The sequence below is a fragment of the Eumetopias jubatus genome, unplaced genomic scaffold, assembly GCF_037043125.1.
Source record: "Eumetopias jubatus isolate StellerSeaLion01/CBP00866 unplaced genomic scaffold, mEumJub1_p1.0 scaffold_8, whole genome shotgun sequence".
Lineage (NCBI taxonomy): Eukaryota > Metazoa > Chordata > Mammalia > Carnivora > Otariidae > Eumetopias > Eumetopias jubatus.
In genome coordinates, this window is record NW_028274814.1 from 5,666,382 (window position 1) to 5,680,555 (window position 14,174).

General features: G+C 35.9%; 1 protein-coding gene across 2 annotated transcripts in view; it reads left to right on the forward strand.

Moving 5' to 3' along the window:
• The window catches only part of ZNF438 (zinc finger protein 438), a 178,828-nt gene that overhangs the window by 142,949 nt on the left and 21,705 nt on the right, over positions 1–14,174 (forward strand). For both annotated transcript variants that reach the window (XM_028120925.2, XM_088025764.1), the window contains exon 3: positions 7,898–7,965. In XM_028120925.2, coding sequence (XP_027976726.1) covers positions 7,929–7,965 — 37 coding nt within the window. In that variant the 5' untranslated portion in view covers positions 7,898–7,928. The remainder of the gene's footprint in view (positions 1–7,897; positions 7,966–14,174) is intronic.

Sequence of the window (14,174 nt, forward strand, 5' to 3'; positions counted from 1 at the left end):
GCTCACACACACCCACGCACACTCTCTCTAAAAAAATATATCTTAAAAAAAAAAAAGGTAAGAAATAGCCCCTTTTAATATTTGGTAGCTTTTCTCATGCATATATGGGGGGAAAGTATTGAACCATACCTCTCCATAACCAGCCGCTTTCATACAAAAATGTATGATAAGCATTTTTTATATTTTAAATAATTTAAGAAACATTGTAATAGCATTATTGTAAAAATATATCCTAATTTACTTAGGGGTTTTACTTTTTGTGCATATTTTAAATGGCACCCTGAAGAATTTTAAAAAGGTAATAAGGATGATGATAATGAAGATGGATGGCAGTAGTGTATAGTACTATTCTTTTTTTTTTCAATTTTTTATTGTTATGTTAATCACCATATATTACATAATTTGTTTTGGTATAGTGTTCCATGATTCATTGTTTGTTCATAACACCCAGTGCTCCATGCAGAATGTGCCCTCCTCAATACCCATCACCAGGCTAACCCATCCCCCCACCCTCCTCCCCTCCAGAAACCTCAGTTTGTTTTTCAGAGTCCATCATCTCTCCTGGTTCGTCTCCCCCTCTGACTTACTCCCCTTCATTCTTCCTCTCCTGCTATCTTCTTCTTTTTCTTTTTTCTTAAAATATGTTGCATTATTTGTTTCAGAAGTACAGATCTGTGATTCAACAGTCTTACACAATTCACAGCGCTCACCGTAGCACATATCTTCCCCAGTGTCCATCACCCAGCCACCCCATCCCTCCCACCCCCGACCACTCCAGCAACACTCAGTTTGTTCCTGAGATTAAGAATTCCTCATATCAGTGAGGTCATATGATACATGTCTTTCTCTGATTGACTTATTTCACTCAGCATAACATCCTCCAGTTCCATCCACGTCGTTGCAAATGGCAAGATCTCATTCCTTTTGATGGCTGCATAATATTCCATTGTGTATATATACCACCTCTTCTTTATCCATTCATCTGTTGATGGACATCTTGGCTCTTTCCACAGTTTGGCTATTGTGGACATTGCTGCTATAAACATTGGGGTGCACGTACCCCTTCGGGTCCCTACATTTGTATCTTTGGGGTAAATACCCAGTAGTGCAATTGCTGGATCGAATGGTAGCTCTAGTTTCAACTGTTTGAGGAACCTCCATACTGTTTTCCAGAGGGGTTGCACCAGCTTGCATTCCCACCAACAGTGTGGGAGGGTTCCCCTTTCTCCACATCCCCGCCAACATCTGTCATTCCCTGACTTGTTCATTTTAGCCATTCTGACGGGTGTGAGGTGGTATCTCATTGAGGTTTTGATTTGGATTTCCCTGATGCCAAGCGGTGTTGAGCACTTTTTCATGTGCCTGTTGGCCATTTGGATGTCTTCTTTGGAAAAATGTCTGTTCATGTCTTCTGCCCATTTCTTGATTGGATTATTTGTTCTTTGGGTGTTGAGTTTGAGAAGTTCTTTATAGATTTTGGATACTAGCCCTTTATCTGATACGTCATTTGCAAATATTTTCTCCCATTCTGTCGGTTGTCTTTTGGTTCTACCAGGCCATAGTATAGTATGATAATGAATACTTTCTGAAGCGGAAGGAAGGTCTGAATCAAAAAGAATGTGGAACTTTAAGCCTCAGCATATTGTAAAAATACCCCCCAAAGAGTCTCCACTCCAAATATCTCCCAGTAAGTCAGTTGCCTTCTTCTGTTGGTTTCTTTTGCTATGCAAAAAGCAAAATTTCGATGTAGTCCCAATAGTTTATTTTTGCTTTTGTTTCCCTTGCCTGAGGGAAAAAATGTTGCTAAGGCTGATACCAAAGAAATTACTACCTATGTTTTCTTCTAGGAGTGTTATGGTTTCATGTTTAGTTCTTTAATCCATTTTGAGGTAATTTTTTTGTATGGTGTAAGAAAGTGACCCAGTTGCATGTAGTGCTCCAGTTTTCCCAACATTATTTATTGAAAAAGGTCTTTTCCCATTTTATATTCTTGCCTCCTCTGGCATAGATTAATTGACCGTATAATCATAGGTTTATTTCTGGGCTCTCTATTCTGTTCTGTTGATCTGTGTGTCTATTTTTGTGCCACTGCCATATTGTTTTGATTACCGTAATTTTGGAGTATAGTTTGAAATCTGGAATTCTGATACCTTCAGCATTGTGCTTCTTTCTCAAGATTGCTTTGGCTATTTGGGGTCTTTTGTCATTCCATACAAATTTTAGTATTATTTTTTCTAATTCTGTGACAAAATGCTGTTGCTATTTTGATACGGATTACATTGAATCTGTGATTGCTTTGGGTACTATGGACATTTTAGTAATATTCTTCTAGTACATGAGCATGGAATAACTTCTCATTTGCTTGTGTTGACTTTAATATCTTTTCATCAGTGTTTTATAGTTTTCAGAGTATAGGTCTTTCAACTCCTTGGTTAAATTTATTCCTAGGTATCCTGTTCTTTTTGGTGCAATTGTAAGTGGATTGTTTTCTTAATTTCTTCTTCTGCTACTTCATTATTAATGTACAGAAATGCAACAGATTTCTGTATATTAATTTTGTTTCCTGTGACTTTACTGAATCCATTTATCAGTTCTAATAGTGGAGTCTTCTTTTTTTTTTTTTTTTGTGGAGTCTTTGGGGTTTTCTATATATAGTATCATGTCATCTGCAAATAGTGAAAGTTTTACTTCTTCCTTACCAGTTTGGATGCCTGCTGTTTCTTTTTCTTATCTAATAGCTGCAGCTAGGATGTCCAATATTATGTTGAATAAAAGTGGTGAGAGTGGACATCCTTGTCTTGCTTCTGATCTTGGGGGAAAAGCTCTTAGTTTTTCCCCATTGAATATGATGCTAGCTGTGGGTTTTTCAAATATGGCCTTTATTCTGTTGAGTTATGTTCCTTCTAATCCACTTTGTTGAGGGTTTTTATCAGGAATGGATGTGGTATTTTGTCAAATGCTTTTTCTGCATCTATTGAGATGATAATGTGGTTTTTATTCTTTCTCTTGTTAATGTAAAGTATCATATTGATTGACTTGCAAATATTGAGCCACCCTCGCATCCCTAGAATACATCCTATGTGATCATGGTAAATAATCTTTTTAATATATTGTTGAATTCAGTTTGCTAGTATTTTGTTGAGGATTATTGCGTCTGTGTTCATCAGGGATATTGGCCTGTAATTTTCTCTTCTTGTAGTGTCTTTGGTCTAAAATTTTGTTTGTAATTTTTGCATTTATGTTATGAAGGATGTTGGTCTGGAGGTTTCTTTCCTTTTAGTGGCTTTTTGTCTGGTTTTAATATTGTATAATATCTGTATAATATCTCTTTAATATTGGCCTCATAGAATTAGATTATTAGAATTTCCTCCTCCTTTTCAATTTTCTAGAAGAATTTGTGCATAACTGGTATTGTTTCTTCTTTAAATATTCAGTAAATTTCACGGAACCAACCATTGCAGACTGGAATTTTCTTTGAGGGAAAATTTTTAACTAGAAATTCAGTTTCTTTGAAAATATAGAGACTTCTTGAGTGAGCTTTGGTAGTTTGTGTCTTTCAGGAAAATTGTTCATTTAATTTAACTTATCAAATTTACTACCAAAATGTTGTTTGTAATGATCCCTATTTTTTTAATAGTGGTAGTGTCTATAGTGAGGTCACCTCTCTCATTGCTGATACTGGTCATTTGTGTCTTCTTTCTTTTGATTAAGCTAAAGGTTTATCAAATATATTGATATTCTTGAAGAATCTGCTTTTGATTTAATTTATTTTTATCTGTTTTTCTGTTCATTTCACTTATTATACTCTCCAATCTCTTCTTTTCTTCCACTTACTTTGGTTTAAATTTGCTTTTTCTGGTTTTTAAGGTAGAAACTGAGGTCATTGACTTGAGGCCTACTTTCTAAAAGAGATGCTTACTCTAAATTTCCCTCTGTGTACTACTTTTTGATGTGTTGTGTTTGCATTTCATTCAGTTCAAAAAACTTCGTAATTTTCATTTTGCTTTCTTCTTTGAACTCATAGGTTATTTTATAAGTGTGTGATTTAATTAACAAGTATTTGGAGATTTTCCAGGTAATATTTGTGTTTTTATGGTTTCTACTTTAATTCCACTGTGGTCAGAGAACATACGTTATATGACTTGAATCCTCTTAAGTGTATTGAGACTTTTTCTATGGCCCAGAATATGGTCTTTCTTGATAAATATTTCATGTGCACTTGAAAACAATATATATTCTGTAGTGTTGGGTGGGATGTTTTATAAATGTCAATTGGGTCAAGTTGCCCTCTAATATCTTTAGTGATTTTCTCTTATTGAGTATGGTTATAAATTATTGTCTATTTTTTCCTTGCAGTTCTGTTAGTTCTTGCTTTATGTATTTTGAAGCTCAATTATTTGGAACATAACTATTTGGGATTATTATATCTTTTTGATGCATTGACCTTTTATAATTATGAAATGACCTTCTTTATGCCTGGTAATATTCATTGCTCTATAATCTACTTTTTCTGATACTAATATAGCTAATCTACCTTTCTTTTGTCTGGTGCTAACTCTTTTTCCATTCTTTTACTTATAACCTATTTGTATCTCCATATTTAAAGTGCCTTTCTTATAGGCAACATATAGTTGGGTCTTGCATTTTTATCCAAACTTTATTCTTTTATTGGGATATTTAGATCATTTATATTTAATATGATTATTGATATGATTAGGTTTTAATCTATCATCTTGCTATCTTATTTCTATTTGTCCCATCTGTTTTATTCTGTTCTTCTATTTTCCCTTGAAAACCACGTGTTTTTATGATTCCATTTTTAAATTGTTGGCTTTTCACTAAACTTCTTTGTTTTGTGATTTTAGTTGTTGCTTTGAGATGTGTAATAGACATGTTTGACTTATCATAATCTACCTTGCAATCATATTATACCACTTCACTGATAATATAAGAACTTCACAATTGTATACTTATATTAGTCCCCTCTCAACTTTTGTCCTATTGTTATCATATATCATGTTTACATGTTCTAAACCCCACTTTTCATTCTTAATTATTCTTATTTAAATAGTCATATTTTTAGGACACTTAAATATTAAGAAAAAAAGCCTTGTATGCTTACTGTACAGTTCCCATTTCTATAATTTTCCTTCCTATGTGTAGATCCATATTCTAACCTAGCATTCCTTCTGCCTAAAAGACATTGTTCAGCATTTTTATAGTGTGAGTGAACTAGTAATTATTTTTTCAGCTTTGTATTTATAAAATATCTTCATTTCTCCTTTATTTTTTAAATATACTATCTCTGAACATAGATTTCTAGATTACAGGTTTTTTATTTCAGTATTCTAAAGATGCTGCTCCACTGTCTTCTCACTTGCATTGTTTCCAACAAGAAATCCTCTATATGTAATGTATCTTTGGAATGCCTTTAAAAAAATTTTTTTTCACTAGTTTTGAACAATTTGGTCATGATATGCTTTGGTGTAGTTTTCAGTGTTTTTTATGCTTCAGGTAATTTTGAGCTTTTGGGGTCTGTGTGTTTATAACTTTACTCAAATTTGGAACAATTTCTGCCATTATTTCTAAAAGGATTTTTTTTGTCCTTCCATTTTTCTCCTCTCCAATTACTAATATATTAGGCTACTTGAAGTTGTCCTATAGCTCAGTAATCATTCCTTCCTTTCTTTTCTTCTTCTTTCTCTCTTCTTCCCTCCCTCCGTCCCCCCTTTCTTTCTCTCTCTTTTTCTTTCTTTCTTTCTTTCTTTCTTCCTTTCTTTTTGTTCGTTTTTTCTTTCTTTCTTTCTTTCTTTCTTTCTTTCTTTCTTTCTTTCTTTCTTTCTTTCTTTCTTTCTTCCTTCCTTCCTTCCTTCCTTCCTTCCTTCCTTCCTTCCTTCCTTTCTTTTTGTTCGTTTTTTTCTTTCTTTCTTTCTTTCTTTTTCTTTCTTTCTTTCTTTCTTTCTTTCTTTCTTTCTTTCTTTCTTTCTTTCTTTCTCTCTCTCTCTCTCTCTCCTTCTCTCCTTCCTTCCTTCCTTCCTTCCTTCCTTCCTTCTTTTTTCTCTCTTCTTCCTGAGTTTCCTTTTGGAAAATCTCTAGTTACTATGTCTTCAAGTTTGCTAACATTTTCTTTTGGCATGGGTAATATGCTGTTAATCCCATCTAGTGTATTTTCATTTTATATATTATAGATTTCATCTCTGGAAATTTTACATAGATCTTTTTTATATCTTTCCTATCTGTATTTAACTTTTTATGAAACATATGAAATACAGTCCTTACTTAATTACAGTTAGAACGTAGCATTCTTGACTGCTAATTTTAACGTGTGTCAGTTCAGGGTCAGTTTTGATTATTTTCTGCATTATGGCTCGTGTTTTCCTGCTTCTTTGTATGCTTGATAATTTTTAATTACATGTCAGATATGATGAATTTTACTTTTTTGGGTGATGGATATTTTTGTAGGTCTGTTCTAAATTTACAGTTACGACACTTGGAAATAGTTTGTTCCCTTTCAGTCTCGCTTTACAATTTGTTCTATGAAACCAGAGAAATGGCTTGGTGTAGGGTTTGATTATTTCCTCTACTCAGGCAAGACCCTTCTGTGTCCTCTACTCGATGTCCTGTGAATTAGGAGTTTCTTCAGTCTGACTGGTAGGAAGAGGTGATATCCCTGCTCCTCTGTGAGTGTTGAGAAGCTTGGATCTTCCCCTGACCTCAGGTAGTTACTTTACTTGCATGTGCTGATCAGTACATATGCAAATACCCAATGGAGATCCTCTTCTTTGCTCTTTCTCTTTCTACAGCTCTCTTTTCTCCATTACTCTGGGAATCTCCACCAGAGTTCTCCCTTCCTTCAGCATTGTCATACGGCTCTTCTCATTTGTTTCCTGTCTCCCGAGGGAACAGTCTTTCGATCTGATGTCCAATGTTTTGAAATACTGTTTCACATGTTTTGTCTATATTTTGGCTTGTTTCAGGCAGGAGGACAAATCTGGTCTCTGTTACTCAATCTTGGCTATAGCAGAAGTCCTGCTTTTTAATTTTGGCTAATTTTCTATTTAAAAACATTTAAAATTCTAAATAGAAAGATCCGTCTGTCTTTACCTTGATGGCTTCTGTCTTTGATGTCATGCTTGAAACACTTCTGTGTTTGACGGCTTATAAAATATTTACCTATATTTTTTTCAAGGTCTTTAACTGCCTTATTTTTGTATTTAAATGTTTTGAATGTACATTATATTATAGACAGTTTGGAAAATAGCTAAATAGGAGGCAGAAACCCCAGAAGTACCTCAACAAACACATTGCCAGTACACATCTTACCATATTTCCTGTCATGCATTTTGCTATGCCTTTGTTTTTTATATAGTTGTAATCCTAGGGTGTATGTCATTTACCATGTTTATTCAGTGAATTTTCCAGCTTGCTACATAATCTTCATAATTGTATCTTAATGACTGAATTATATTTCATCAAATGAGTATACTGCAATTATGCTACCTTTACATATATTGTGAAACATTTAGGTTATTTTCTCTTAAATAGAGTATATGAAACATAATTATCTGCCAGGGCATTTTTAGGGAATCTTAATTTTGCCTACCCTTTTTTTTTTTTTTTTTGCCACTGCGGGCAGAGATGCAGATACAGTTCCTCTCTCACTGTGTCATTGCTTCTGCCTCCAAGCCCACACCAGTACACTCCATATAACCCTGTCTGTATACAAAAGAGAAGGAAGTAAAATAATTAGTTTCTTAATACCACAGTCCATTTCTTATTACTCAGATAATTATAAATAGGAAAAATTTTTAAAGAGCTTATAATGTACATTGTTCGTATGTATTAACAAAGCATCTGAATTGTTTTCTAATTATTATTTGTGCTTGGTTATTTTTAGGGAAGTTGCGATTCAAGTCCAGTACATCATAATGCAGAATTCCTTATCAGTACCACCAAAAGATCAAGGTAAGATAACCATGCTGAGGAAAATAGTAATGCGTGTGTTATAAATAGTGGAAATTGACACATTCAGTGCCACTGTCCCCCGACCAGAGGTAATTTATTTCCTGGAATTAAGAAGAAAATCCTAATTATGTTGGAAAGTTGATTTCCTTTGGTAAATTACTGAAGTGTATAGAAGGACGTGTATCTTTAACTGGGAACTCCTCGAGAGTAGGGCCATCTCATCCCACACAAAGCTCACAGAACCCAGCCCGTTAGTTGGCATTTAGTTGGCACCAATAGATGTCAACTGCAATTACCGAGGACAAATCTGGTCTCTGTTACCGGTTTTGGTGAAGCGAAATGACGTGTTTTAGTGAGAAGACTGTATACGTGTGTATATATTCTTACACACATGCACACACACAACACAGATGTAGAGAGAGGGGTTATTCACTAATACATTGCTTTGACTTTTTTCTTCCCATAGTCATTTAAAAAGAAACAGGAAAAACCATTCCCCAGCCCCACATGATTTATAAAGAAAATCATGGGTTTTTTTTAAAAGATTTTATTTATTTTTTGACAGAGAGAGAGACAGCGAGAGAGGGAACACAAGGCAGGGGGAGTGGGAGAGGGAGAAGCAGGCTTCCAGCCGAGCAGGGATCCCAACGCAGGGCTCGATCCCAGGACCCTGGGATCATGACCTGAGCCGAAGGCAGACGCTTAATGACTGAGCCACCCAGGCACCCCAAAAATCATGGTTTTTTTTTTTAACAGGAACTCCTGGAGGTTTATAGCAGTTTATAGATGGAGATAGAGTCTTTTCTAAATAAAGAGTAATTAAATTTCCTTCAAGGGCAAACTCTAACCTTTAGGAAGAATTCAAGTCTTTCACCTGCCCCTACATAGTCTTTTCTACACAGAAGAGAAATTTTGATATGTATGTGAGAAAAATAATGTCTTTAATGATGCAAAATTGGGCTTCCTTCACGGAAGACATAACTTTTAGTGAATGGAGGGAATTTGCTATAAAGAACCCAAACACTCTTTGATCTCTCTACTAAAAGGAAAGGCAACATCATAACTGTTAAGAGCATGGAGTCCAGGTCTGACAGCCCTACCACTGAATTGCATATCTTAGGCACATCACTTGACTCTGCTTTCTCAGCTATAAATCTTTACTACCCTATAGGTCATGTGGAGATGAAAGGATATAATACATGTAAATCAGCCAGCATATTCCTACTTATATACTGGGCACTATAAGATGATAGTGGCTATACTGTTAATGGTTAATGGCTGTTATTAATATCTGAGGAGGCTGATGTAATGAGATGAACGTGGGTGCTTCCTGCTTCAGGTGCCTACTGGCCTTAAAAGGCCCAGCATGATCCATGGGGACCCAAGGGAATTAAATACAGAACAGACCTCAGGCTTACTTCTCGTCCAGACATTTGGCCAAAGGGAGAGTAAGAGTCCTTGAGACTCACAGGAGATCCAGCCCTGAGCATGAGGGCAAGAAAGGGCGTGGGATGAGAGAGTGGAGAGCAACCCTAACTAGAAATTAAAAGTGTGCATTTCCTGTGAGTGTTTTCTGGTGTATATCCTTTGGAAGATTTCTGCGGTAATAGGTAGCTGATCAAGGGGTTGGAAACTTAGTGTCCTAGCTGGTATCACCTTGTTCATCTGAGCTAGAGGTGTGACTGCTTAGAAGGACGAGCACGAGACCGAATGTTAGGGAAGCTGACCTCCTTTGCCACATCTACTGCCGCCAGCCGTGGAACTTCAGACTACTTCTTTTGCTCGTAAGCCTCGGTTTCCCCATTAGTAAAGCCAAGATTACTAGATATTCTTCTCTATCTCTAAAAGGTTGTAAATCTGTGTAATGAAGCAATGAGCTGCTTGGTTTCTGGCTAAGGGGAAGTCATTCATGTCACCTCTCACACTTCCTGCCTCCTTTGTTTCTCATCAAGCCTCATTTTGTTTTGTTTTCTCATCTACCTCTCAAGCTGTTGCATAAGCTTAGTTATCTCCATGGGCTTGGCCAGAAAATAAGATGCCGTCAAGCCTAGCTAGGAGTTCAGTAGCTCTACTAAATACTTTGTCTGTCTTTTCTGGGACCAGAGATGCTTGAGCCCCAAACCCAGAACTTAACAGAGAAAAAGATAAAATAACTAAAAGAGCTCAATTAATCACATGCCTCCAGGGTGGTAGTCACTCTGCCCACAACTTTACATTCTTTGTTTTCTTTAGTCCTCACTATAAATTAGATACAATCTTTATTTGAAAAGTTCAGGGAGATTGGTTACTTTTACCAAGATCACCAGTCAGGGAAGTGACTGAGCCAAGATTTGAACCCAGATGTCAAAATCCCAAACTCAAACTGTGTCCTCTGTGTCACACTGTAAATCTATAAAGAATATTTCTAGTTCTGTTTTTAGATCATTCCCCTTTTTCTTCTTAGATCAAACATAATAAGTTATATTTATGTCATCAAATATAATCAGTTATGTGACATGAGAAGTGTGCTGGGCACATGCCATTTGTTAATTAAATTCTGAGTAATTTATTTAACATATCATTGATGGCTATCCATAAATTATGATACTTAAAAACTTCAGACTTGTAAACACACATGCATATATATTATACATATTAATGTATGAAATTCAGGTAGGATATTACCAGCAGAGTTGTGGAGCTAAAGAAAATCCAGTGTATCACATAGTATCTCCTAATAAAAATACCATGGTGGAAGCAGATTTAATGATCACCAATATAATAGTTAACCAGTCAGATCCAAAGGTAAATCAGACACAGCCTGTGCTTTTACAAAACACAAAATCCTATTAGAAGAGCAGACATGTATGTAATTAACTAGAAGAATGCATGACAAATGCTGTATGGGAAGTGAGTGTGACATCCTTTGTGAACCTGGATGAAGGGACAGTTGGTTAGGCCAGAAGTTTTGAGGCTGACATTTTGGGGGGGAAACACACCAGAGATGACATTTGTTCAGGACATTAACACATGTGTAGAAGACAACCAAGTGGAATTTAGGGATTAAGGGATATGGGCTTAATGCTGGGAAAGAACTGATGGAAACTAATTAGAAATTCTAGTGCCTTCTATTTAAATGTTTTCTAATTTTGGATAAAGAGATTTAATATCATAGTATCACTCTAATGATAATTTGTAGTATATTAAAGGCTTTCCAGTATAATTTAGTGTCATCATTATTCCTTTCTCTGTGAAAGTATTACTTATAGAATCTCCAGAAGTTCATTAGACTTACTTCATTACAATTTTCTATCTTCTCATGCATTCAGGATTTGGGGGTAGGATTTATGGTTTTCCCAAAACTTTGTTTTTTTGTTTAATATTTTCAAATAATAAGATAATAGAAATATAAGGACAGGTATTTTGTGTTGGGAAATAGCAAATTGTAGCAAGTAATAAACCATGTTTTTGGAAAAAAAAAAGGCGTAACAACAGGATAAGGCCAACTAAGTTGTTGTAACTTCTACTTTAAATTTGTTGAAGGATAGACCACCACAGTGATTAAAAATGCACATAAATTTACTTACTTGCCAGATAAGGAAACACACAAATGAGCAGCTCTGCCAAATGGTTCTCTGACGGGGACAGTTTATGTTTTCCATGTGCTAGAAAGTTCACTGTGGTGATGCCAATGAAGGGTCAAAGTTTGCACCTTGGAGAGGGCAGGATGAATTGTCAGTCTCCACGTAGTTGATTAAAACAAGTCCTGCTGTTCATTGGACAGGAAAGAGTTTTCATCTGAGCTGAGGGGGGGTCTGTTTTACTGGAGTTGTTCGAAATTTTTCGTCCTTTGCCAGCTTCACAGTTCAGTTTTGCCATTGACGAGGCAAGTGTGCCGCAAGTAGGAAGGTCTTCTTGCACGGGTCTTCTAACATTCTTCTCAGCTCTGTCATAACATTTGCATTGTTCAAAGGTAGTTTTCAAATTGTGAGTGCTATATTTAGTCAATGAGAGTAATAATAAATGGGCGTGAGAACACAGCAGATGCTTTGTGGCAAGAGGGTCTTAATGACCCTCTTTGGAACCACTGTAATTAGCTAAATATGCACCGTCAACCCCAACTCATTTCCAAAACCTGTACAGTGTTTAACTCTGCAGTCATGGCTGGTACTGTGTATCATGTGAATTCAGATTTGGATCAGAAAAACAAAACAAAAAAAACCCCTGGATTTTTTCTGATTGAATAAAATACTTTTAAAATAATTATGGTACGGCCTAAAAATATAAAGACTTAAAAATACTGCATGGAGCACTGGGTGTTATACGAAAACAATGAATCATGGATCACTACATCAAAAACTAATGATATATTGTATAGTGACTAACATAACATAATAAAAGTAAATTAAAGAAATAAAGGGTGCTGTTGGATTAAAAAATACATATATAGTATGTATTTTTTATATTTATTTGTATTATATTTTTATATAGTATACATCCAGACATAAACATTTTGGTATTTGTGAATATAACATATTAGAACTCAGGGAACACTTGGGCAAAGTAGTGAATATTCATTTTTTTTTTTTTAAGTTTAGCAAAATGTTCTTATTGTAGGCTCCTAGTATCAGGTTCTTTTTAAACTTCTTGATGAATTTTTTTTTGTCTCTGGCAGGCTTTCAAGCACTTTGGCATGTAGTGGCTTCTCATATATACATTAAATTTTGTTGAAAATGCTTTAAACTCAAACTTCAAAAAAAATCATATGGTTTAGATGCTGTGAAAACATTTTCATCTGTCCTTGACGAAACACCAAGGTGGAGTTCCCAAGTCTGCATGTTCACTTAACAAATACTTACTGCCTTTGGAGAGGCCATGAGCAAGGAGCACAGGGGGAAAAAGGAAACCCAAATGAAGCTCTACTATTTCGGCTCAGTTTCAATAAAGATGTACTACCTGTCAGAACAGTTTACCTTCTATGAGGACTTAACCAAAAAATGGTTTATTATCTTATTATCTAACTACAGTTTGACTCTTTCCACCATGGTATTAAAGCTGCTTCTTAAGCTTCTGTCCTATTTTCTCTTCTTCTCCTCCCCCTTCTCTCCTGTTCTCCCCCCTTCCTTCCCCCTCAGTCTGGGAAAAGAATACTGAACTAAGAGCTGAAGAGTTGAGCTCTGTTGACCCTTCCACCCTTCTTTTTAGGCTCTGTGATCTTGGCCAAATCAGTGAACCTCAGTTCCTTCATCTCTCAACTGGGAATAGTAATTCTTGCTCTGGAACAGCCAGATGAGATAAGATACAGTTGATTCTCATCATTCACAAGAGTCACATTCTATGAGGTTGTAGCTAATACTGAACCGTTGCTCCATAGCATTAGGTTCCTGTGAGCCTCTGGTCACAACACAACGTTTTCATCAATTATCAGTACAGAACTTAGCTTTATGTGGAGTCGTTAACCCTGAACTCACAGACACAACATGATCACTCATGCCTAAACAAAGCTTATCTAACACATGTATTTTTTCTACAAGGCACATCAGTGTCTTCTCACACTTAGGAACACTGGACAGCACAGCAGCACTATGCTTGAGGGCTACTTTAGACAGTGAAATCACCAACCAAAAAGGAAAAAAAAATAAGAAAAATGTGACATTAATAGAGCACAAAAATGACACTTGTTTGTAATAGAAGAGCTGAAAGAAGGCAGAGCATCGGCCACTGCTGAGAATGTGCATATGGAATGACTCAGGTGTTTGCTTGTGCGTGTCCACAGATGACCGTGCAAGTGTCACCAGTATGGATTTGGGGACTGCAAAGAAATTTGGCAAATTTGTACCTATAGAATCTGGAAATAATGAGGATCAACTGTATACAAGTGTACCTTGTAAAGTCCTTTATTTTTTTTATTTTTTTTATTGTTATGTTAATCACCATACCTTACATCATTAGTTTTTGATGTAGTGTTCCATGATTCATTGTTTTCATATAACACCCAGTGCTCCATGCAGAACGTGCCCTCTTTAATACCCATCGCCAGGCTAACCAATCCCCCCCACCCCTCTCCCCTCTAGAACCCTCAGTTTGTTTCTCAGAGTCCATCATCTCTGATGGTTCATCTCCCCCTCCGATTTCCCCCACTTCATTCTTCCCCTCCTGCTATCTTCTTCTTTTTTTTTTTTCTTAACATATATTGCATTATTTGTTTCAGAGCTAGTTGATAGACATTG